The sequence below is a fragment of the Podarcis vaucheri genome (genome assembly GCF_965113315.1).
Source record: "Podarcis vaucheri genome assembly, chromosome: 10".
Taxonomy (NCBI): domain Eukaryota; kingdom Metazoa; phylum Chordata; class Lepidosauria; order Squamata; family Lacertidae; genus Podarcis; species Podarcis vaucheri.
Window position 1 is genome coordinate 29,658,852 of NC_138748.1, and position 26,809 is coordinate 29,685,660.

The window sequence follows — 26,809 nt, forward strand, 5'->3', positions numbered from 1 at the left end:
CCTAATTTTTAATTTATATATATATATATATAATTTATATATATATAAAATACAACACCATATATATATATATATACACACACACACACACACACATATATATATATACAGTAATATATTATTTATATATATATATATATATAGAGAGAGAGAGGGGCAACTCCAGCTCCACGACTGGGCACGGTATAGGAGGACCCCCCCCCCCGCTTTGTTTTTAAGGAACCTGCCTCCCAACCGCTGACGAATCAGAAGACTGGAGAAATGTAGCCCCTCGTTTGCTCTGAAGGGGTTTTCACGACCCAAGCAGGCCCCGCCCCCACAGTGGGCGTGGCAGCGAGGGGGGACGCGCTGCTAGTGCGCAGTTTACCTGCCGGAAGTTTCCGCGGGTTCGCGTCCGGAAGTGACGCCTCACGTCGCTCCCTGCGCTAAGCCCCCTCCTCTGTGGCGGCGGCGGCGGCAGGCTGCGGCAGCTGTAGAGCCGGGCGGGGCTTTCGGCCGCGGCGGGGAGGCGGGGAGGAGGAGGAGGCGGAATATGGCGGACGGCGTGGACCACATAGATATCTACGCCGATGTGGGAGAGGAATTCAACCAGGTAGAGAAGCTCCGGGGGCCGAGGAGGAGGCCGGCGGGGAGGCCTGGCTGGGCTGTGAGGGAGGGAGAGAAATAGGGAGGCTCTGACTGGCTGCGCTCGCTGCAGGCCTCGGCCCAGCGGAGGGAAGCCGCCGCCATTGTTGTCTGCGGCGCTCGCCGAGAGGCCTCTGCCGCTTTCCCGCCTGGCGCGCGCGCGGGGGGGGGGGAGCTCGTGTGGAAGAAGAGAAGGGCCGAGGGAGGGGGCGCGGCCTAGCTTTGAGTGCGCCGCCGCCGCCGCCTCTCCCTCCCCTGCGAGGCCTCAGGCGCTGGAAAACAATGAGCCCGGAGACGAAAGTGGTTGTTGCCCACTTTCCCCCCTCGGGAGGAGGAGGAGGGGGAGCCTGGAGCTCAGCGGCTCCGACACAGGCAGCAGCCGCTTCCCCCAGGAGGAGGCTGCGACGGGGAGGCGTGACAGGATGTTTAGCCTCCTTCGGGAAGGCTGCGCCGGAGACGAGGCTTACGAGAAGTCCAGGGCGCCGAGGGAGAGGAGAAGCATTTCCCTCGAAAGGTGCTTCGCAGCACAGCCTCCCTTCGCGCCTCTTTTCCGTTTCCTGATCAACACGCGTGACGAGACGGCAGACGTTGCGTTTTCAACATTTAATAGCTCGGTTTGCACAGGTTGTTGAAGGCTGTATGGGTATGTTTTTTACAAGCTTAGAAAATGGCAGAGGCTTTTATTCCTGTGAAGTCTATATGAGTAATGGGGCAGCAAGACAAAAAAGTAGAGAATTGTTTCTGTCCCGTAACTGTTTTGTCAATCAGTGTAGAGAAGCATCCAGTTCACTGAGTATGCTATTTGATGCTGGAAGGTTTGGTTTAGCTTCTACCGTTCTGCGTTGTCATCTGTTCACCCATTTTTGTCCTTATACTCTTATGTAGTCTCAAAAGAGTATTGTGGAGATTTTGAAAAGACTCACATTGAGCAAGGAAGTGCTCCTAGAATTCATTTCTATGCTATTTCTTTTGGAGTAGTTCTTGTGCCTTCTTTTAAAGGCATATTCTTTGTTTTCTCCCATATTTCAATGGTGTTTCAAACTCTCTTTAGTTTTCGTTTCTGGCGGCGATGGATTTAAAAGGTTAACTGGTGAAACTAATCGTACTAAAGGGGAAAAGTAACTTGAGTATCTGCATTCAAAGGCTGATCTTTTCGTGTTATTACAGGTATTGTAGTTGTGTTTAGTAAAGGGAGGGGCACTACATGGATGAATATGCTAGGTCTGCCCCCTATTTGCATTCCAGTTGCTCTGTTCAAAGTGGGGAGCCCCCTGTCCTCCTTGAGGATTCCTGTGTTATTTAGAACCCTGGAAAATCCAGAGTTCTAAAATGTGCAAGAAGCCTCTGTGGGGACAGGAGGCTCCCTGCATCAGTCAATCACCACCCAACTCATGGAGTTGGTGATGGAAACATACAACCCAGGTGGTGGGTCATAGAGCAAGTGCACCTGTTCCTTTCCCCTCCTTCTATATGTACTGAAGACCTGAAGGGAGTGTAGGTGAACTAGTGTTCTGAGCTTGTGGAACTGACATACTCCATTGGATTGGAGTCCTTGGCCTTACTTATGTGTTCAGACTCCTCAGGTAGAAGCAAATGTGAGGAGAAGCAAGAGGACACTGAAAAGTCTGATTCCTCCTGTGTGTTATCAGTACACAGGTTAAAGTCCTTCGTGAATTGGAGGGCAAATGTCTGAATTGGGGAGTTTCTAATACTTGTGAAGGCTTCTGGATCCTCATACCTGACCTTGGCTCTCAAACTCCTGGAGCGCTTTAGTAAATGTAAAAATGATGTGCTGGAGGGGACATAGCTTTGCTTCTTCTTAAAATTTATAAATTTATGACACCTGTTTATATGTGAGGAGACGAAACACCCTTTTAGAAGTTCTAGAAGTGTATAGTACTGCAATTCTATTTCTCTGTTTTTAATTTGGTAATACATTCTGTGCTGTCAATCACTTGAAGTTGTACACAATTTATATCAGAATAACTATTATGCATAAAATATTAATAAAACTGTACAAACTCAGCCAGCTAAAACTTCATTGGCTAACTAAAAGCAATATAGTAGTTGAAAATTAATCCGTTCAGGCACCAAGAAATGCACTTTGAAAAAGCCAGTTTTACTTGGTGGCAGAAGACCATAGCAAGGAGAGACGAGCAAAAAAAATTGTGTGGAAAGCATTTCATGATGTAGGTGCCATCACATAGAAAGCTCAACTTTGTGGTCTCACTGTTTTTAATTCTGTAAAGAAAGGGTCACATAGCTTTCTTTATGGACATATGGTAATGTGGAAGTACATATAAATTGTTCCCCCCACCCCCAAAAAAAATCTGTGCAGGAGGTGTATGTGTATTTGTTGCTCAGTGAGATGCTATACTGTATTCATGTGTCATCATCAGGTAATCTAGCTGTCTAAATTGAAATGCAAATTGAGCATTGTTTTTGAAGTTCACTGCACACATTTGCATCTGTTGTAGCATCTACACCTCTCATTTACACTATTGCAGACATAATAGGTCTCTTTGTTATCTGTCTCATCACACTTAGCAAACTGCAGTTCACCAAAAATTAGAAAGTAGTCATGACAATAAGGGAAAGAGGAGGGGGTGTGTTCGTGGGTGTAGATGGGTGTGTGCGTGCTGTTTCCTCATATATTTGGGAGAAAAAATTGGTCCACTGTACTTTTCCGCTGAGTTAGCAAGCCATTGGCAGAGGATGACCCCTTCAAGTCTTCTACCAAAGTTTAAAGCTACTTTTGGCTACTTTGTAAAAACCCTGAAAACTTAGGGGAAAATCATCCTGTGTAGTTGGGCTCTTAGATACAAGTTTCTCAGATTGAGCCCTCTGGAGGCCGGAGAAAGATTTTTGATGAAATTGGTGTAAGCCACATTGAGCCTGTGAAAAATGAATAAAAGGTAACAGTAGTGCTTTAGTAAGTAACACCTTTTAATGCAATGGCCTCTTTGACATGTGTAATGAACTATAAACTCTAGAATTCTGTGTAATTTTTTGAGCAATTCTATTAGGCTATCTTGGTTATTGCGATGAGTAGGAGATTCATTGGATTAATAGATTTAATTCTTTTGGTGTAGTACTGTTTTGTTGACTTCAGTTACCTCTAGCTTCAAGGTGCTATGTTTTTTAAACACTGGAAATGAAGTTTTCACTCTTTGTTAATTAATATTTTACTTGTATTATTTCTTAATTGGTATTTTTGATTGTTGAATATTTTACTTTTTTAAAAAATGTAAGATATACTACTCTGGAATAAATATTATGAAGGTATGGTATATAAATACCATTAATTAATTAATTAATTAATTAAAGTTCTATTCAAGCCTCTCCAGAAAAAATGAACTAAAAGTATGACATTCGATGACCTTTGTCTTCTAGGAGGCTGAGTATGGTGGGCATGATCAAATAGATCTGTATGACGACGTCATCTCTCCATCTGCCAATAACGGCGATGCTCCAGAGGATCGTGATTATATGGACTCTCTCCCACCATCTGTTGGAGATGATGTAGGCAAAGGATCAGCACCAAATGTTGTCTACACGTATACAGGAAAGAGAATTGCATTGTACATTGGGAATCTTACTTGGGTAAGTGTTCCGCTAGTTATTGCTGCAATAGGAATTGTAAGAAACTGCATTAACTCAGACCATTGACCTATCTAGTTCACTATTGTCTGGACTAGGTGCAGCCCTCAGAGGCTTCAGACAGACATGTTTCCCAGTTCTACCTGAAAGTTTTGCATGCATATTGTCTACCACTGAGCTGTGACCCTTCCTCTTTTGCTATAGGTAATGACTGTAAAGTGGACTTTTGAGTTTGTAATCATTGCTTCTTAAAGTCTATGTAAATTAGAAAATTCTTTGCTTATTTTAAACATAATTTGCTGAATTATATCACTGAGCATTAGGAATCTTTCCAGTAACTTTAGAAAACAAAAAGTCAAACCAACTTAGCTTAAAAAAAGCTTTTATATCGTATGCATCAGATGCAAATAGCGTGTGCTGTATTATCTGTTCCCTTGAATGGTGCAGTGGAAAAGTGATAATGAATGGTTTTTTGGATGTGGCTTTGCTTCTATTTTGTTTTTGCTATTATGTTCAGAAATGAGATTTCAATTACAAATATTTTCCAGTGGACCACAGATGAAGATTTAACTGAAGCAGTTCATTCACTTGGTGTAAATGATATTTTGGAGATAAAATTTTTTGAAAACCGAGCTAATGGCCAATCTAAGGGGTAAGAATTTTGTTTAAATTCAACATCATTCCCATTTCCGTTCTACAGTTTGACAGGCTGCACAGGCGACTTTTTTTTTGCTTGAGAGAATGTAGCTTAAGAAGATGGGACAGGACTAAAACAAGATTTAAGGGAGGAGTAGTGAGTTTAACTGGACAGACCATAAAGGAAGCTGAGACTGTGTTGGTCAAGAAAAGGAATTGGCGAAGCAACTGGTTCTGAGTACGGCATGAAAGCAGGCTTATGAGACAAAAATGAAAGCTGGTCTGCTAGAAGGTTTGGGGTGTCTTGCTAATAGTAAATTATTAGGAAATGTATGGTAGCCTATTACAGTTTGCTTATATGGGGGTGGGGGAATTAGGTAATTCTTGAATAAAAAGCTGACTCTTAAGTCTTCCTTCTAAAATTATTGTAAAACATTTCAGTTGACTGACACTTTCTCAGGGCCCCATCACCACCATACATAATTCCCCCGTCTATTTCTTTTCAGGTTTGCTCTTGTAGGTGTGGGATCTGAGGCATCTTCCAAAAAACTAATGGATCTGTTGCCTAAACGAGAATTGCATGGTCAAAATCCTGTTGTTACTCCTTGTAATAAGCAGTTTCTGAGTCAATTTGAGCTGCAGTCCAGAAAAAGTAAGTGTTGCTCCCAGCTACTCATAGTGAAGTGAAAGAGCATGTTTTGGAGGGAAAAATTACCATTTCGCAATTGTGGATATGTTTGTATTTGGCTATTAAGTGCTGAGAATCTGCTGACTAAGGCCTGGTTTACTGAAATGAAATAACACTGCTCAAACTATAGGTTCTGTAGACTTTTAAAGAATATTGTAGAAAGACATGGATCTTACTTTCTCTAGTACTACTTATTTTTTTTGGTGATAAAAACATGAATGATGAGTTCCTATACATACATTCCTATACATTTGAAACATCACATTGATAAAGCATCATGTAACTGGTGAATCCTGGACCTATTCAAACTAGCAAACAAAAGCATAAATATAATAAAATTTAAAAACAGCATAAAAATAAGCCAAGTGTTGTATATTGAACGCTTTTGTTTTCTTCTTTCAGCTACACAGTCAGGCCAGATGTCTGGTGAAGGCAAAGCTGGTCCTCCTGGAGGCAGTTCACGGGCAACGTTTCCACCAAGTAACAGAGGGAGGGGTCGTTTTCCAGGCGCCCTTCCAGGAGGAGATAGATTTCCTGGACCAGCTGGACCAGGAGGACCCCCACCACCTTTTCCAGGTAAAATGTTTTGCGTTATACATTGCTGCCTTTATGTATAGTTGAAGATACTGAAATCTGACTTGCCAGTTATTGCACTTTGTTTCTGGACAGTAGGATTATTTTATATTGACATACATTCTATACTGAATTAAAAAAAACAAGTTAAAACACACACAGTATATAAGAACACTAATAAAACAGAACCACGAGTGTATAGTGTTAGTTCTGTTGACAATTGTTGCTGCAATAATGGACGTTTTCATTAGTCCCTCTCTCCTGTAAGTCTACACTCAAAAGTTATAAGCTTTATTGTAAAACATTAGAAACCTATGGTAGTTTTTAGCATTGGCGTGTTGTGGAATGCAGGTAGCTGGGGTAGATGACACCTCTTATCTTTCCACCATGAGAATTGCCAGATTATTTGTTAACATGTGGATTCTTGTTATATTTAATATTCATATCCATATGTCAGTAAGCTTTCTCAATGTTCCTTACAAATGTTTCTGTAAATTAGGAGAAGGTTTTGCTAGAAGTAGTAGAAGGCATTATTCTTTCTTTCTTCCTTCCCATTTAGCTGGACAGACACCTCCACGTCCACCCCTAGGTCCTCCCGGCCCTCCAGGTCCTCCTCCACCTGGCCAGGTTCTACCTCCTCCACTAACGGGTCCCCCTAATCGTGGTGACCGTCCCCCTCCTCCAGTTCTGTTTCCAGGGCAACCCTTTGGTCAACCTCCACTGGGCCCACTTCCCCCTGGCCCTCCACCTCCAGTTCCAGGCTATGGTCCTCCACCAGGTCCTCCACCCCCACAACAGGGCCCTCCTCCACCTCCAGGTCCTTTCCCCCCTCGTCCACCTGGTCCGCTAGGGCCACCCCTGACATTGGCTCCTCCTCCTCACTTACCTGGGCCTCCACCAGGTGCTCCCCCACCAGCTCCACACGTGAATCCAGCTTTCTTCCCCCCGCCAGCCAACAGTGGCATACCTACATCAGACAGCCGTGGTCCACCACCTTCAGACCCATATGGCCGGCCTCCACCTTATGACAGAGGTGATTATGGTCCACCAGGCAGGTGAGTTGCTTTCCTCATTGATAGCATCTTTATTCCTCTTTAAAAAGGCTTGAAGAGTCCTAATAAGGAGGCTTGATTTCCTTCAAGGAAGTAAGGTTACATCAGAAAAGCGTTTCTCAAATGTGGGGATAACATTAAACCAGTGTTTCTTAAACGTTTTGAGCTTGGCTCCCCTCTTATGAATGCATGCTTTCTAGGGTCCCAAAAACCATCAGTTCCACAACAGACCGTATAGAGATGATTGATTGCTGCAGTGTACATAGCTTGCTGCTGTGTGCAGAGATCTGTGAAGTGGAGAACTGATCCAACCCAGGCGTTAGGAAACAAAATAGAACAATATACAGTCGTACCTTGGATCCCAAACGCCTTGGTACTCAGACATTTTGGCTCCCAAACGCCACAAACCCTGGAAGTGAGTGTTCCAGTTTGCGAACATTCTTTGGAACCCGAACATCCAACAGGCCTTCTGTGGCTTCCAATTGGCTGCAGGAGCTTCCTGCAGCCAATCAGAAGCTGCACTTTGGTTTCTGAACATTTTGGAAGTTGAACGGATTCTGTTCAGCTTCCAAGATATGACTATATGATTGTACATCCTAAAGCTACACCCCAAGAAAGCATCATTGGAACATAGCAGCAGCTTTTGCCAAATCATGCCCACAAATCCAGTGCAAAATGTATCCTTTGCTAAAGGATATTTAACCTACCAATATCTTGACTGACAAAGGAAAGAAGGCTTCAGATCAAATCCTATGTTCTCCCCTTCAGGTGTTTTGTGAACTCCCAAGGGGTGTGGGTGACTGCACAGTTTGAGAACCAGAGTGTTAAAAACAGTACTTAGACCGTCCTCATTTCCATCAGCTATGTACAGTATTTGTTTTATTTTGTTTTCATTGGTGGCTTCTTTTATGTCTTTAAACAAATGCTACATTTGTAAGCTCCCCATACCTGTGTGTGTATGTGTATGTGTATGTATAATTAACTTTTTAATGTTCAGCTACTTAAGTTTTCTTCACCAGCTGAAAGTTGCAATTTAGTTCCTTTAAAGTAAATCACAGTGTAAAGATTAATATAAATGTATGTTCTTTTAAATGAACAAATTTTGGTCTCTAATAAGAAAACACTCTGTGCGTCAGCTTGAGATGTCCTGCTTTACTTTCTGCTTATCCTACATCTTCCTTGCAACTCCAGTGACCTAGAGTAATCTTTGTATGACTACTCTGATGGATTCAGACAACCATATCAGATGGCAGACAATATGAGGAATCATTGAGTTGTTTTTTAACTGAAAGAGGAACCCCGATTGTTGATCAAGTTTTATTCAGGAGATAGTTAAATTCTGTGTCTTCACACAACTTGCGAGTTATCATTATGGGTGAAATGCTTAGAAATCCCATGATGACCTTATGTCAGCTGCTGTATCAGTTGTCTACATCCACCTTTTCTTTTCCAGACTTACATAATAAACTCCTGTTGGCTTACCCTTTGCTGCTAATTTCCCTTTGCTGCTGTTTGTCTTATGTTCATGTTATACCACATTTTTAGACGTTTATAGATTGTGATATATAAGAATCTACTTGCATGTTGTGGCATATAACAGAGGCTTTGTTGGGATAATTTTTTTGTCAAATAACCTTCCTAGTCTTTTACTTGAGAACATTGTTTCTAGCTTTGTTAATTGGTTCATGGAATTACTGTCTAAAATTTAAAATGTTATCATTCAGCTTTTTAGAAATTTAGAGCATTTGGCATAATAACTTGGAAGACTATGCTGAGAACCCATAGTTTATAAAACCAAACTTTTTAATATTTTGTATGTCAAGATAATACTCTAATAAACAAGGGAGGGCTGAGGGGGTTGAAAGCAGAAGTAGAATCTCTGCACATAATGTCCAATATTTTCATGATGATCTCAACTACAGTCCATAACTATATTTAAATTGTCAATTATATATCATAGGCGTTTCACTGGAAATAACATGCCCATAAGAGAACAATTACATATGCCATTGTATTGGAGACAAACGAAAAATAATACTCAAAACGCAGGGAGGTATGAATTTTTAGACATTTCCTCTTATGCTAAATCAGCTATAGGATCTTGATCCACTTCTTGCTCTTAAGAGGATAGCATTGCTTATCATTCTGCATTTTCTTTCTACCAAAAGAACTAACACTCGCAAGAAAACATTTCTTAAAAGCATATAAAGCCATATAATTTTATAGTGCTGGAAGGAATATGGAGAACATAGTCCAGTTGGTGTTCCCCTGCTGATCGGAGGTATCCATCAGCAGAACAGGAAGAGAGGCAACTTTTGGCAGTTCCTCCTCACTCCTTAGAGCTGCTGCCTCCCCATCTGCTCCAGAGGGTTGGGGAATTGAAGACTGGCTGATAATTAATTTCCTTCCCATTCATCTGGCAGATGTCTTCCATCAGCAGGTGAACAGCAACTGGTTACCACCAGCAAGGATTAAAATCTCATCCTAAGGCATGACTTCCTTTCTAGCTTCAGTCAAATATATTACATTATCTAGATTAGTGTGTGCCACAAAGAAACTGGAGGAGGAAGTTGGGTGGTACATCCTGAGGCATAGTAGAGGTGCCTGTAGGAGGAGAAAGGCCTTCTCTAGTCTTGTTGTCATTCTCCAGATGTTCTGTTTAAAGCAGAGACTGGCAGATGTTGCAGAGCTCAAGGGGGCATAAGCAGAATAAGTATATTTCTGTCACTAACTTCAGTTAAGTAAATAGTTAACTACTGGCACATTATGCTTATGTTAAAAGCATGAATATCTTTAGAGAACAGAGCATTCTTAATGCTTGGCAACATTTATTCATTATGTTCACTATGACAGATTAGAGTATATGTTGAGGACAGAACTCTTTGAAAGACTCATTTACTGATTTGAGCAGGCTACAGATCTCTCTGCCTCAGTGATACATATACATGCTTGACAGATTTGTAACTATCTGTTGGAGCTTTCTGAAGATGGAAAGCAGAACATAAGTAGCTTATCTGACATTTCACACTAATAACAGAGTTGTTGCTGCTGTGGTAGTGTACTTTTTCTCTCTAGCCTGCAGGTTTTGCATTGTAAATATCTTGGTTTAGAAAAAGCTTCCTCTGATTTGTTGTTTTGCTTAAAATTGCATACTAGAATTGTTAAAACAGTTGTACTTCCCTAACTCTCTGGAGGTAAATGTTTTGAACTTGTGTGTGTTTGCAGAGAAATAGATGCTGCAAGGACGCCTTTAAGTGAAGCAGAATTTGAAGAAATCATGAATAGAAACAGAGCTATCTCTAGCAGTGCCATTTCAAGAGCTGTATCAGATGCAAGTGCTGGTCCGTATATTTTCTTTATGATTGATGTGATATCTAGGACTGTGTCTGCATACATACATATGCCTATCTACTAAAATAATCTGATGAGGCCCTTCTGTGTGTTTCCACTTTCTAAAATACAGGTGTTGGGAGCACATGACGGGCCTTTTTCTGTTGTGGCACCCAGAAAGTGAATTCACTGCCATTGGACGTTAATTGCTCTCCCTTATCTTAGTGTTCTGTCATCAGCTAAAAGATTACCCTTTCAGCACACTTTTAGCTATCTGTTGCTTAAAATAATACTTTTCTTAGCTTTATGGGCTATTTTTCTATAGCTGCTTTGTAGCTTTGCTTTCTTTTGCTGATTATTGACATTATTGTAACTTTAATTATGAATGCCACCTGAGCACTTCCTTTTGGAATTGGCAAGGTCTAATATAGAGCATGTGCCTAGATCCTTCAAACAGCAGTAAATGTGTGGTTTATACCACTTCCGACTGAATGTGGGGCCTGCATAATTGAATGCTCCCCTACCAAAAAACACAGAGAAAAGTAGTATATCATGAAAATGCTAGAGCAAGAACACTTTTCCATTCTATTTTTTCTAATGTAGATGGTCACATACTGTATGGAGGACTATTTCATCATATTAGCCTCCTGCTATAGTAGTCTAGCTCACCCATCACATTAAACCATCGTTTGAAACAGGTTTAATATGATCAAGCAGCATGCTGGTACACGCTGCTCAAAAGTTCCTGTGGCATTCCTCTTTTCCACTTTTGCTACTACACCACCACAGATGAAACAAGCAAGTGTTTGGCTTGTCATGTTGCTTGTGGTTCATTCAGCGAGAAGCAAATCATGAACCCAAGTTTAGGCAATGTGACAAGTCAAAAGAGTCTAGTTTGTTTTGTCTGTGGCATGGCAGCTGGGGAAGTAGGGGAAGGGTGTCATGGGAACTTTTGAATGGCGTGAACTCACACACTACTCTTTCACATTAAGCCGTAGTTCATTTTTAAACTGTGGCTTATTGTAATGTGCAGACCAGGTCAGTATGAAGTTGAACAATCTATGTTTGAACAGTTAAAGAAGGCTGGACAATGGGAAGGGATATTCTAATGTTAAGGATTAATTAAACAGTTCATTCACATTGTTTTATCAATTTTCAGCGGAGTATGGAAGTGCTATAGAAACCTTGGTGACTGCAATTTCATTAATTAAACAGTCCAAAGTATCTGCTGATGATCGTTGCAAAGTACTTATTAGCTCTCTGCAAGATTGCCTCCATGGAATTGAGTCCAAGTCTTATGGTTCTGGGTCAAGGTAAACCTTTTGTATAAAAATGGGGGAAAGTTTTGAATAAAGTTCCAGATAAGAGTTGTGGGGTTATATTAGGGAACGGACCTATTTAAGTCATGCAATGTACTTAAGTCTATGGATTTTAGTGGATCTATTCAGTGTGTGACTTGGATATCACTTAAAATAATTAACTTGATGTAGCTCTAGTTTTTGTAAAGCTTAATTTCATGGTTAGGAAAATGCAGATGTAATTGGAAGGTTAGTGTCTAATGAAACCACGGTTGAACAACTTCACAGTATCTTAAAACCTAATTAAACTGTTGAAAAAACCATTGTAAGTTCTTAAAGTGACTTTTATCAATGAGGGACTCAAATTACAATAGCTGGTAGGAAAGTTAAGAGTAGGAAAAGCATAGAAATTCCATTATCTTGAACATCAGCTGGACTTGGAATGGAATAAATTTCAATTCTAAACACCTGTACCACACTATGATTAAAGGAATTTCCTGTCCTGCCTTTTGGCTTTGCAAAGGCTCCTAACATAGCTTCGAGATTTAAAACACAAAAATAGAATAAAAGTCATGAAATCATATAAACCACATTAGCAGCAGAACTATTACTTGATGATAATATCACAGTGAACCTAATTGCCAAAGTTCATCTAAACAGTTTCTTTGTATCGAGTCAAGGTTCTTCATACCAAAGGAAGCAAACAAATTCAGTGTGTTGTGTTTATTGCAGCAAAATGTTGCAATTTGAGAGAATTAATGAAGTAATTCCTTTTAGAAGACGTGAGCGATCAAGAGAGAGAGACCACAGCAGATCAAGAGAGAAGAGCCGGCGCCACAAATCTCGTAGCAGAGATCGTCATGATGATTATTACCGGGAAAGAAGCCGTGAACGTGAGAGACATCGTGATCGCGATAGAGACCGCGACAGAGAGCGTGATAGAGAACGAGAGTATCGTCATCGTTAAGAGGTAGGTATATTCCTCTTTTAATGAGGCTTTTAAAAACTTTTTACAGTTTTATAGAATAAAGGTTTATGGTATGTTATATTGAACACTTTCCTGATGTTGATGTTACATTCAGGTAAGTGTTAATATCTTGTCATTTCTCTTCTCTCTCCCTCCCTTTGCTAACTGAAGAAATACCTTCTGGTGTGTGAAATGTGTTTGTGTGATTTTGCTGTTTTAATGGCAGCCTGGTACTCATTAAATTTAGCAGTTCAAATTTACATGAACTTTCTTTCAGGCTTTGGGGTGTCATTTAGCACAGTGGTCTTGCCTACATATATCTTTGCATGGTTACAACATGCCAAATGTGGCTACTGGGAAGGTTTTTGATGGCACTAGTGACCGGGGTAAATTGCCGCCACTATTGTAGTGCAACATGTTGTGACATTGCACTGATAGTGGAGTCTAGTATATAATCCTATGAGGTGCTGTATTATTTGAAACAGAATCACATAGTTAGCCCACAAGTCTATTTTAAATTGCTTTAATCCAAGCATTTGGCCTTTGTGTTATATTAATCATAGTAAGAGGAAATAAGATTACACAAATTGTGTAATCAGTACCTAAATTCCTGTATATTTCAACTTTATGGCTCATAGCCCATTTTCAGTTGCCCACAATATACATCAAACCCACATTTGATGGGTTTGTGTGTGGCTGTTACGCTAGGTTTTCCTGTTCCTCTTAACTGTAGTTTCCAGAATGCAGGTTATACAGTTGCATATTCAAATTAATAGATATTGAATGAAGTTCTAGCTGTTTTGTATTTTTTTTTTTATTGGAAAGCCTAGTACCAAGATTCAAGGGAAAATACAAATGCATTTCCAAGGGGGAGTAGCTTTGAATTTCTTTCTTGTTACAGTAGCCTCCTAATGTGATATGGCAAGCCCTTTTTATGGTATGGGTGGTTTGCTTTTAAAAGAAAAACAAAAATCCCACTGGCCTGCCCATTCCATTAGGCTTCTAAAGTATAGCTTTGGGTCCTGGCCTAGGTGTCACTTAAAAGGAAAACATAATAGTTTTGAATAAGTTTTATAATTGGTCTAAAATATTTTGTGTCCTTTGAGTTTTATAATTAGCATGAAGCTGAAATTACTATTTTATATAAACCTTTCAGTTACACAATTTATAGCACATCCAAGCTTTTCTCATTAACTCTTGATGTTACTGTTAAGACAGAATACATTTTCTTTGGTTATAATCAGTGATGACATTGCCCATATGGTAACAATGGGAATCTTCAATTTGATGATGGGAGTTCTTATCACAGACACTTAAAACCAAAAGAATGTGTTACATGTTTAGAAATCAGTGCCAAAAATATGAAATTAACTTCACAGTCACAGACCAGTATACACCATCATTTCTAAGCATAAAATTTGATGTCCCAATCTTTTAACTCTGGAGGAATTAATTTGCATGAATACTAGGGTATTGTGAGGGTGATTGAAGAACCGTGGAATGTTAAAACCCTAAAGCAGTGTTGGGTTTTGTTTTAGAATAGATACATTTTCATGTTTGTGTACTTGTATGCTACACAGATGGATATAAGTCAAATTGGTCCCATAACAAAATAAGCAGTATTTGATTTTGATTTGAAAAGACATTGGGATGCTAAATGTCTGCTAAAAGGAGATAGGATTTAAATGAAGTGTTGTGTTTTAATCACATCACTGTAAAAAAAAATAAATCTGTTCCTTAAAATGGTCTTTTGTTTCTGTAAAGTAAAACCTGTGTTCTCTTGTAGATGTTTATTTTGGGCAAAGCTTTAAATTTCATGTACTTATTGTACTTGTACAATCTGTGCTATATGGTGCAAAATTAATACAAAGAAAGTTGAGGAAACAGTCATATTCTGAGATGACCATAGAACAGTTAGCTTAATTTACTTTTATAGACACACACAAACACACAGTTAAGCTTATAAGGTTTATTTTTCACTACTTATGTGAGAGATACAACTTTCCATTCCAATTTGTATGTTCATCTAAAATTCCATTACATTGTCTTAAAGATTATACTTTTATAACATTGGAAGGGTAAAGGTGAGAATTTACAAATCATAATTTGATTTTTACCCACATCTATGCCCCTTTTAAACTAGACACTGTTGTGCAAGCTAGTCACTTTATTGCTATAATCTTATGAACTATTATCTGTGTTCTCTAGTGACTAAAGATTTAAGTAGATATACTGTGCTTCCAGCAGCAGAATGACAGAACTTTTCTCCCTATTATTTGTTGAATTGGTGAATGATGTGAAGGTAGTTTATGAAGGGTTGAATCCAGAGAAATGTCCATGTATCATAGTTGGTGGAAGCTTCCACCCCACCCCTTGTGGGAAGGGGTCAAGGGTCATCACTGAATGGGGTGAGTTCTAGCATGACAAGCTGGGACCAAAGAAGGAACGTCCAAAAAACAGGCAGAGACTACTTTGTAAGTGGGAGCTCTTGCTTATGAAGGTTACTTCTGCCCAGATTATTGGGCTCCCTCTTTCCTCTCTGCCCCCCACGCCACAACCTATTCCATTGCGTAATATCCCACAACTGGCAGCGGAGCCTGGGGTGGGGGGTGGCAGAGGGTGGAGAGGTTATCTTCCACCAGCCCCATTATTTACACATTTCTCCAAATCCAACCCGAAGTAGAATTTATTATTGAATATTTGTAGCAATTCACTAAACTTAATCTGTAGTGGAACAGTCAGATATTTTGATCAGTCACATTGGGTTGGATCTGATGCTCTTCCCTGTGCACAGAGAGGGGTTTCTTTAGGAATTGTGAGAAGTGAGCCCAAATCTAGAGAAGCTTCTCCGTTAGTGCAAGCACTCTGAAGAACAACTATAGCTCAGTGCTCTCCTGCCTTCTTTCTTTATTACTGTTTCTTATGTTATATCACAATCCCTCATACATGGAGGCAGAGCACTGTGAGAAGTTTTGCACTACTTCTTTTGCAAGAAAGTCCATGGAACAGTGCAAATGCATGTTGTTTTCCCTCACAATATTTTGGATCCAATCCATTGTCACCCGCACTTAGTAAATTCATAGAGATGAGATGAGTCTCTGAAATCAGATGTACCATTCCATCCTTCTTGTTTGGTGGTTATTGAATGGTGCACTGAACGATCCCATAGTGGGGTTTCTCTTCCTTTAATATGCTTATACTTCATGATGTGTGAATTGACAACATATTTCTAGCTATTGGGTTATTTTGAACGTGTTCATGAAACTTATCATTTTTTGTTACGTCTTTTGTATAATGTCAATATAAAAGTACAAGAAAATTGTGAATATTTTCAGATGTACCTATTTTCTTGTACTGATCTGCTAGAAATTTTGGCAACATGTGTGCAAACCACAAGCAGATCATGAACATGTTTGTGTTGGGTCATATTTAGAGCAAACGTTAGCAAAGGTTGAATGTGTAGCGATAGAACAGTGACAATCTTAGGACTGCTTCAGACATGAAAACTAAATAATCACATGCGATAAGGTACTTACTGATCTCATGCTTTATCCTAAGCAAGTGCTCTTCTGTAGGGAATTCATAATGATTGATCTTAGGCTCTGATGTGAATAAAATGATGCATCAGCTAAACTGTCAGTTTTTAGAAGTCTAAATGCTACATACTATTTGTTAATTTGTGGTTATTAAAGTTTTTAAAGTCAAAGTAGATTGGTATGGAATTGAAAAAGAATGAAGCACCCTAATGTTGATTGACCTGTATGTTGAGTTTGAGCCCCTTTTTTGACATAACACTTTTCTGTATTCTGTTCTCAAACCACCATAAGCAAAACTCTTCAAATGCTAAGAGTTGTTTTAGTGTGCCAACCAAGAGGCCAGTTTGTATAAAAAGTGATTTGTTGTTCTTTTTTAAGTGTGTTCACAAGCTGTCTTTTATATGTGTAGTAAGAATACTGGAAAAAATATTGTTACAAGTCTGTGTTCATGAGAGGTAATTGAGTGAATGCTCCTGTTCACACCCTGTGATGTGTGTTGAAAATATGTAGTGTTTGTGAACATGGTTTACCCTTCCTGAGCCCGCCTTCCATCCACTCATTGGACATTATGCAGGTATGAAATCTAAGCCCATAGGTCAAATCTGTGAGATCCCAGCCTCTCAAAAACAAGCAGTGACGGTCACACCACTCCAGTTCCACTTTCCACTGTGCATACACTCTGTACACATTAAGGCATTGAAGTAGGGCAATTATATGTTGTGTATCAAATGAATGCAACAATATTATGAGGACGTTAATTACTTTCTGTTCATGAGACTAGTAAATCCTACTTTTATATAGACGGGCACCTCTGCTGGACTAGTCGATACAGACCTCCAGAACGAATTAAGTTCTTAACCCGAAGTACCACTGTATTACTACCCCTTTTTAAAGAGGCAGTGATTATTCTAAAAAGGTTAGAAAGGTTTATTTGCAAAGTGACAAAACAGCAAGGGCTATGTTTCTCTTTCTCCCTGTTATAATCCAGAATATTTTCCTTGGTTTTAAAAATCTTCATTCCTAAAATACATGTTGCTATTTGTATTTGAAACTCACATTGTTTTTTGAAACTCATTGTAGGAGGCCATATGGTTCAACATCATTTTTGCTGTAACACATTTATTTACAGTATTGATTGCACTGCTGCTATTTGGAGCTCATAGGTTACAAATTGCATTTGCACAGTAAATAATTCATTATGCAGATAAAACCATCTACCATTTCTGACAAATTTTTAGTGTTAATTGTGAAATAAATAAGTACTTACTGGTATAGTGCATAATCCCCAACGTGTTAAAATTTGCTGTTAAGTTTGTGTTATGGGCTTCATGAAAATCCAGTTTCCTCATTGTCTGTTTTTCATAATCGTTAGTTAGTACAAATTACTTTGTTCAGTAGATGTACAAGAAGCTGTATTGAAGACCCTCAATCCTTTCTGGTTTGAAGTGGCTTAATTTTTGTGATGGCAGGGTATTGAAGTTGTTGGGAAACCTTATTTGGGAAGTGACCTGGCCTGAAACTCTTGTTTATTGTGGTTTGAGAACAAATTGTGTGGTGTTTTTTTTAACAAAGAAACTTCTGTATTCACCATTTTACTTGTTGCAGTCTGAGTTATACTAGTCTTTGTCATGCCTCAGTGTGAACATATATATATATAAAGTAGACTATAACTAAATTGTGACATGTGCAAAAGGGAAAATGGCTTTTATAGCAAACCCTTAATGAGGGTATTTGTGCATTGAACTGGGTTGTCACTACTAAGGGTTTAAATAATGTGCATTTCTGACTAAATGTATTGTAATGCTACAAATTGCAAAATTCCTGTTACGAGAGTAAGTGGAAGCAGCTTCAGAACTGTGATCCAAATTTATTAGGCAGATTAGCAGAGTTTTTCACTTGGAACACACTAAATTGATAGTTTTTACTGTGCCTAGTTAATAATTTTTTTGCTGTGTCTAGTTAATAAATTGAATAATAAGATATGGTTTTATGAAAGCTTAAGCACCTGGGGAATTGGTTGAATGCATTTCCCCACACACCCCTAAAATGCTGTTGAGTGTTAAGGTTAGACTGATACACATATTAAGCACAATAGTTGCAGAGGGAGAGATGCCAAAATATGAAAGACTAGCTATTAGAAAAATAGCTTGTTGTAAACAAAAGTGCAAACCTAAAGAGTCACAGAATATTGACTTGCAATTTCAAGTTGTTGCATCAGTGTATGATTGAAAAATAAGATTTGTGTCCAGCACTGCAGCTCTGCTGGTGCAATGGACTTCTGTCACACAACAAAGTCTCTCTTTCTAACTTGTCCCCTCCATACCCACCCACCCACCCACCCACCCACAAACTCATATCTGGAGAGTTAGGGGACCCACAGAGCAGATTGGGGGTTGAGGAGAAGTAGAAGTTCCATTGTGCCAGCAGAATGCTGCTGGTGTAGCATTGGATCTAAGCCTAAGTTCTTGAGTTATAATATGAATGTTAGTCTCATTTGTATGAAGTTCGATTTACAGCTATGGACTTTGAACTTAGTGAATAAGGTAAAAGGGAAATTTATTCTCCTGCAGATATAAAAATAAACTAGGTTTAGGGGTTGTGTGTGGGCCATCAGTGTCCTTCACCTTGCATGAATTTTCCCCTGCCTCTTCTCTGTATTTGGCCTACAGGCCTAGATTGTTGCCAGTGCAGAGGACACTCTTCAACTCATTTTTGACAACCTAATTTAATCAGTGTTCTCAGGTGACTTTTGGAGCACAAGGATGATTCATTTACCTAGGTTTGGTGTTACAAATGGTCATTGCTAACGTAGATTACAGTGAGGGGGGGAATTGATGTAAGACAAGGAATTGGCTGGGAGGGGTGAGGAGATGCATGTGCTCTTACTTCCAGTTCCTAAACCAAGCTTATTTTTATATCTTCATTGAGGTGATTTAGTAATAATGATTGCTTGGGTACTCAAAGTAGCAGCTAGGGTTTTATTGCTGTTTAGTGATGTTAATTGCACATCCCTTTGAATAGCAAAAAAGGTTATTGCTTTTACAGCTTCTATCTGCATATTGCAGCAGAGAAAAAGTTACCCTGTGAACACATTCACCCAATTAAAATGTAAATTAAAATGTTCTATAATTCAAATTTATAATTTGATTTTAGATAAGGGACTATACTTTGTGAAGAAAGGAGACTGGTTTCCTACAAAACTCATATTAGAACAACTTCACTGAATAGCAATATTCATGTAAAGCTATTAACTCCTTGCCTAAATCACTGCAAAAAGAATTTATGCTTGTAGCCTATTTTGTATTATACCATTCATTTGGGTGTAGCTATTATAGATTACTGCAATGGAATTCAGTGAGTCTTCACTAACTTATTTATGTTAAAATCCTTTAAAAGAACAGAATGTGTATCAATTCATGATAATCCCTAAGATACTTTCCACATAATGAAACCTAAAATTTCTTGTATTGACAGTCATTTAAAAAATGTATTTACTGTCTCAAATGAAAACTGCTACAGACACATAGCACATTATGGTACAACAATGAAATTCTTTTCTCCTGTTCAGAATTCCTTTAGAAGCAGTAAAGACACTTAATACCAACAGAATATAAGAGTGTTGCAAGAGTGGGAAATCCTAATATGCAGTTTTGCAGCTGTCATTTCACTCTTCTGAAAGTGAAGTTCACTAGCAACTTGTTTTTCAGTTGGCTGCTACTAAAGAACAATATTGCCTTACTGTTAAAAGGCAGCTTTAAAAGAACTATGGATTTGGTGATGTCAAAAAGCAGAATACTTAGTCATTACTGAATACTTGAGAAACTAAAGAAATTATCTTAATCCTGCATATTGATTAGTTATATAGCCTAGACTTTATTAAAAACAATATGTGGGAAGAGGAAAACTTCTGAAGTTCTCATTATTATCATAAATTTGTTTTCTAATCTAAATTGTTTTTGTTTTTTTTACTAAGGGTGACCTTATGACAGCTGCATACTGCTACACGTTCTGACTATATTAATATGCCTGAATTTGAAATGACTTATTGATGTGCTTCTTTGCAAATTTGATTTCAAAGCTTTTGGAAGTAGATGTGAACCACTGAAAAATAACTTACTGCATTGTAGTTATTAAAAGTTTTGCATTATCCTAAACCCATTTCTTTCTGGAAGTATGTTCCATTGGGTTCAGCATGGCTTACTACTGAGGAAGAGTGTGTAGAGTTTAAGGCTGCACTCTTACTTGGGTGTAAGCACCATTGAAATTAGTGGAGCTAGCTTCTAAATAAAGTTGGGAATGGAAAATGTATGTTTAAAGTTATCTGAGTAATGTTTGTGCATATATGAGCTATTATCTATTTACTGTGGTTTTTATATAAGCAGTTCTGATTCTTCAACGTGATGGTTTTTAATACATAACTGTTTACCCCTCCTCATATCTTTGGCATAATGTTCTTAAGGAAGGCTCTGCAGGCATGACTGCTGTAGGTACTACTTGCTTTCCAGTATGTATGTATTAACCTGCATTTAAAGAAACCCTGATGCACAGATATGAGTAATCTGAGATGCAGGTATGTTATCCATACAGTCATACCTTGGTTTTTTGAACAGCTTAGTTCACAAACAACTTGGAACTCAAACATCGCAAACCTGGAAGTAGGTGTTCCAGTTTGTGAACTTTGCCTCGGAAGCCGAATGTCCGGCGCGACTTCTGATTGGCTGCAGGATGCTCCTGCAGCCAATCGGACGCCACGCCTTGGTTTCCAAACATTTCAGAAGTCGAACGGGCTTACAGAACGCATTCTGTTTAAAAACCAAGGCATGACTGTACTTTGTTTCCTAAGAGTAATGGTGGTAGTATATGCAGCAGTAATGTCAATTTTAGAAAGTGTGGAGCTTCCTTTAATCTCATTGGCCAGGATCCAAAGAACTCTGAAAGGTGGCTTTGAACTTGGGTTCCTGCCCCCCACATCACCATCCCTTCACTCTGTTCAGTGGGGCAAGTTTCTTTGGAAACCGGGAGATTTCAAAAATGTTTGTGTTATAGCAGCTCAAAGTGGGTTTAAAAAAAAAGTATAAACAAGCCCTTGGGGTTGCCTAAAATAGCTTTTTGGATCCTGGCCATTGATTTTAGTGTAGCTTGCATCCCATGAAAACTTCATCAATGTCTCTTTCAAAGCACAGAAAGACGCTAATAGTTATAGGATGAAATTGTACAGATCTCTTGCTATAAAAGAGTGACAGTATTTGAACTGGTCTAAACATTCCAAAGAATGGCAATCACTAATGTGGCTGTTGGCTATAAACATCCTCAGGGAGATTCTAAACAAGTAAAAGCTGGTCACCCATTACCTCCAGCCATGCACCAAACTGAACCATATCTCCCTCGTTTTTTTTCACATTTATATTTGCGTATATGAATCTGTTATTTGCTGCCTCTCTGGCTTCCACTAGTTATTCAATACTGAATGTGGACAAAAGGGTGAGATCAATGTAACAATTTTTTTGTGATAAAGTTTTGGCTTACATTTTTTGTGTGCTATTTAGCTGTTGCATAGCTTCATTTATGATCTTACAAATCAGCTAAAACTAATGTAATACACCAATTTGGCTACCACATTATCCTTTGTTTTTTTCTTATTTTTGAGCAGAGGAAATGTTCCTCTTTACTAGTTTTGTAAAATGGAACATTTTCTGTATTTATCAATGGCTGTGCTTGGGTGCCAAACTAAACCACACCAGTGTGATCTGAATAAATCTAGGCAAGCCTCAGGCCCATGCACACTCTCGCCCCCCCCCCCAAACCCTACCACACGTTCAGAAGGGGAAATGTAAAGGTTTCCCCTTTTGCTTAGCACACTTTGCCATTCTATCCAAATTGACAAATTATGGTTTTCCACTGGCTTTTTTGAAACAAGCCAGTGTGAAACAATTGTAGTTAAGTGTGTTAGGGTGAAATGGCAAAACTGGTTAAGTAAAGGTGGAAGTGAACTCTTCTGATCTATTATTCCCAGTGGAGAAATGCATGTCTAAGGCTTACCTAGACACTTTCATGTCATACTGAACTAATGATTTAGTATGACATCTGAATGCTGCCAATGATTAATTTTTTCTGCGTTGCTGTAAATCTTTGGACTGCTTTCTTGAAAGCTGTAGTTTAGATTATTTTCGAGCCAGTAGCAGCGGTCTCATTATTTACATTTCCATTATGCTGAAATTGGTGCACGATTTGTGTATGTGTAGTTAAACCAACATTTTTTGTTTGCTGTGGGACGTAGCAAAATCTACATCACAAATTTTGACACATTACAGCTGAAGGAAGAGGAACACCTCACCAGACAAGAAACTTAACTTCACGGAAAGAGGCTTGTCCAGCAGTTTGCTTCTTGTGATCGAACAGAGCCTGTAAAGATTCATGGATAAAATGAACAGGAATAGATCTGAATAAGGCAAATCTGCATACATGGTAACCAGTAGCTCTCTTACCTTTTTATGTTGCTTAGCTGTTTTATTTGAAGGAACCTGTGTGATTTAAAACGTATAGCTTTTTGCAACTTTATTACTGGTTATATACATTTGACAATTAAAATGTGCAAGCAATTGAAAAAAGTCTAGTAAATGCTTGTTTTTATAGTAGTTCTTGTTTAAATGTTCAAATGATAATGTCTGTAAAGAGCATCAATCTGATTACAATAGATGTAGTGTTGTAATAAACTGTTTAATGGGGCTGATGTGTAAAGCTGTTCCAAGTTATTTGATGTTTACACCTCAGGGAGCGTCTTGTGTTCAGCAATATTTAATGGTGTTATAACAATGTCTCTAACAAAACATAGCATATTTTTTGCATATGCATCAACTTGTTGTATTTGCTGAATGATTAGCAGTTGTCAAACACTTGATATTGATACTAGAATAGTGGTTACATTTTTTTTAATTTGTAGCTTTTTTGCATAGATGGCTTGTGAATTTGCTGAAAGGTGCGCAAATCTGTAAAAATTGTAGATTAACATTCTGTAATAATTCAAATAGACTGAACGTTCTTTAAAGAATATGAAGTCTGAAGTTGAATTCTGGTTTACTGAAGCCTGTCTGTTGCAATATGCAACACTCAATACTTTGTTCAAGCATACAATTGGCCACTTTTAAATAATGCTGCAATAATTTACAGTTTTTTGTGCTAATGCTGTGTCCTGCCTCTAGAGCACTAGTCATTCTGTACCTAGATATATATGCCAGATAAGGAACTGAAGAAAATGTTTCTCCTTAAAAATAATAATCAAGATTTCAAACAAGCTTTTTTGAGCAACAAAATTTCCTGTCCATAAAAAGAAAATGCATACATATGCTTTGTATAACTAATAGTGTAATAATTTGCCCTAACAAATGGTTTGTGATCTAATGCACTCCACAAACTAAAGAGAGCACATTTTAATCATAGGTTTAGCACATGTTGCTTGATTGTGGACTGTTTTCTTTTAAAAATACTTCTTTTTCCAAATTTTGCTAGTTCCTGTCTACTTTCTAATTATTTCAATTATAGTTTTAAAAGTTTGTTGATCAAATATTTCAAGCATTATGACATGTAATACTCAGTAAAATTACTTGTGGTATACGAATACTTGGATATTAAATTAAATGAAGACCACTTTACATGTTTTAATATCAAACTCAAGTGTACCATCAAGCATACCCTTAACAGAACCGTGACCAATCCCAACTTCCTAGCCAGTGCACTTGTGTAATAGATGTGTTTACAAACGTTCGTCACATTCCCACTTTCCTTATTTAGGTGTACATATAAAATATTTTAACTGTATAACAAAGACACAGTGTATCAGTCAGACCTTAGAGACATGTATAAAATCACACTGTTTGTGTCTTACTAAACATGGAAGCACTCAAGTTACCGTCTCAAAGGCTGTATCCCAATACAACTAAAAATTTCTATAGTTGAAAGAATCCGCCTGACATTTGCACAGCTCAGGTCAATGCAGCTGATTTACTCTTTCCTGGCCAATATTGTTTGACTTGTGTTTAATAACTGGAGTAGATGGTTATTTTAACTATTAGCCATTTTGTACGCTGAAAGTTTTCTTATGGTCCATTCATGCTTTGTTAATAGATTTCCTAATTTGCCACGTTTCTTATGTGAGATGTTGGGTTTGCTTTGAAATATTATTTTGAACCCACAATGCTTTACACAACTGTTTATCTGACAATAATGCCTAAATTCATTTTACTCTTGGGTTTGATTATACACAGAAATCAAAGTGAAGTGAAGCAAAATATCAGGGATTTCTCATTTGCATGAATTTTTAGTCCTACAAAACCTGATAATGTATACATTGGGGTTGTTTGCTTTGTGCAGGGATGAATGTGAGTTCTGTCTATGGATAACTCCAGATAATCAGGAAATTGGATGTTGCTGCAGTACCTTGCTATTGTATGTCCATGTTGGGGTGGTTGTTCCAACTCTAAGAAATCCAATGTAGCATTGCTTTTAACTAGCTGGGATGTGGGCAGACAATCTGGATTAAATTGTACTGGAAATGGCTCAAGATGGAGGAAAAACAGGTAAGTTAGGCGTGCAAATGCTATTTGAGTAGTAATTTCAAATATTCAGTAACCAAAATTAAAATAATTTAAAGTCATAATTTAGCTTTCTGTATGAACCCCGGAGATACTGTTGTGTATTCATTGTCTTACATTTTCTCCTATAGCGATTTCCATTGCTGGCAATGGAGCTGCCAAAAATCAAACCATGAAATAACTTTTTGATATGTGTAGGCTGAACATTTAACTTGTGTAAGTAGTAAAGAGTCATAGTAGTTGTCTTGTGAGTAAAACTTGTTTTCTCAAGAACTCTTCTCAGTTTTCTCAGTAATTTTTTAAAAAAGGAGTCCAAAGATGTTTAGACAAAAAAAGTGAAAGCATTTTACTTGTGATAATCTCTAGAAAGAAGTTTGTGCATTTATCTTCAGCCTGATAAACAATGCTCCTGATGAAATAATATTGTAAATAGCTACCAGATAGTAAAATAAAATCTGAGTAGTGTCTTGGTTGCTACTGCAGTGGGCTTTGGTGGCTATATTAAATCTGTTTCTGTTAAGAAAATGTAAATAAACTTTAGGAAGTACTTAATAATCTGTATATAGGTTTTAATAGATAAAAGTGATAGCATTAATGGCTATTTTAAAATAAATTATCTGACTGGTGGCCTCCTCCTGGATAGTTGTGCTGACATCTGCCCACAGTGGTATTGTAATATAAGTTTGCAATGTTGTGCCGTGTTGCAAAAGTTACTATTTCTGATACTAACTAGAAATTACAACTGGCACTGCAAACCAAAATAACTTTTGACTATTCACTGTCTATTTACTTGTATATTTGAGTGCTTTCTCCAATAACATGAAAGGCAAGCTTTAAATGTCCTGTGTATTGATTGACTTCAGTTAAAAAATCCATGTAAATATTGGACAAGCTTTCATTTTTCACTCATGTACAGTTTAAGCAAACTTTTCCAAGTTTTATATATAGGATCTTAGTCACACTGTTTACGTGGTAGGTATTTAATGATGCAGAGAACATATAGCCTTAAAATGCAGCTTTAAAAAGTTACAGCATTAAGCATCCTCTGTAAAATTTACAATTTTCTAATGTTTGAAATATTCATAGTTTTTAGTACAGTGGTGCCTCGCAAGACGAAATTAATCCGTTCCTTGAGTCTCTTCGTCTAGCGGTTTTTTCGTCTTGCGAAGCAACCCGATTAGTGCTATTAGCGGTTTAGCGGCTATTAAAGGCTTAGCGGCTATTAAAGGTTTAGCGGATTAGCGGCTAAAAGGCTATTAGCAGCTTAGCGGCTTAGAAAAAGGGGGGAAAGCGGAAAAAAATCGGAACACTTGCAAGACGTTTTCGTCTTGCAAAGCAAGCCCATAGGGAAAATCGTCTTGCGAAGCAGCTCAAAAACGGAAAACCCTTTCGTCTAGCAGGTTTTCCGTCTTGCGAGGCATTCGTCTTGTGGGGCACCACTGTAATCTGAGAAACATGTTAGTAGAATAGACTGGAGTTTTTGAAAATAAGAAAATTATTAAAAACCTGATTTTTAGAAGGGAGGAAACAAGCAAGATGCTTTAACATGTTAGGAGTATTTTATATATTGGACTTTAGTGCTCCTTATAATTTTATACACACACAGGAGCAATCACATACATATCCATGAATCCATGAATCTCATTTCAAGCTGCTCTCTCTCTCTCTTTGTAGTTGTCAACTTTTAACTTGAAACAAAAATAATGCCACTGCCCATAATAATGTACTGTGTACTATTTAAATAGCTTAGCTTTCAAGCCTTTTTGGCTCAATATCCAGTTGAAAACCAGGTTTAGTCAACTTTTGGTGATCTAGTTTCTGTCAGCTGAAAAACTTTGTGTTGTATCCAGCCAAAGCTCTACTCAAGAGTAGGCCCGTTGCAAATTAATGGACCAAAAATCAGTAATGTTCATTGAT

General features: G+C 38.3%; 1 protein-coding gene across 5 annotated transcripts; it reads left to right on the forward strand.

Annotated features, from left to right (window-relative positions):
- The first annotated feature begins 433 nt into the window (after positions 1-433).
- On the forward strand, positions 434-25,656 carry CPSF6 (cleavage and polyadenylation specific factor 6). 5 transcript variants are annotated; one of them, XM_082239719.1, is made up of 11 exons: positions 434-592; positions 4,018-4,227; positions 4,773-4,876; positions 5,367-5,512; positions 5,951-6,124; positions 6,681-7,176; positions 9,134-9,226; positions 10,399-10,514; positions 11,663-11,816; positions 12,579-12,771; positions 22,582-25,656. In XM_082239719.1, the coding sequence occupies exons 1-10, from the start codon at positions 533-535 to the stop codon at positions 12,766-12,768; spliced, it is 1,743 nt and encodes a 580-aa protein (XP_082095845.1). In that variant the 5' UTR covers positions 434-532; the 3' UTR covers positions 12,769-12,771; positions 22,582-25,656. The 5 variants fall into 5 exon arrangements, with proteins under 5 accessions (XP_082095845.1, XP_082095844.1, XP_082095846.1 ...); XM_082239718.1 differs by having other exon boundaries at positions 22,616-25,656; XM_082239720.1 differs by having other exon boundaries at positions 12,582-12,771; positions 22,616-25,656.
- The last annotated feature ends 1,153 nt before the right edge of the window (positions 25,657-26,809 follow it).

What these genes read in the sequence shown, in the direction of transcription:
- CPSF6 (XM_082239719.1), top strand. Translation starts at nt 533, where the DNA reads ATGGCGGACGGCGTGGACCACATAGATATCTACGCCGATGTGGGAGAG. An exon ending in GATTATGGTCCACCAGGCAG is followed by an intron (nt 7,177 to 9,133) that starts GTGAGTTGCTTT and finishes TATATATCATAG; the next exon opens with GCGTTTCACTGGAAATAACA. An exon ending in TGTATCAGATGCAAGTGCTG is followed by an intron (nt 10,515 to 11,662) that starts GTCCGTATATTT and finishes ATCAATTTTCAG; the next exon opens with CGGAGTATGGAAGTGCTATA.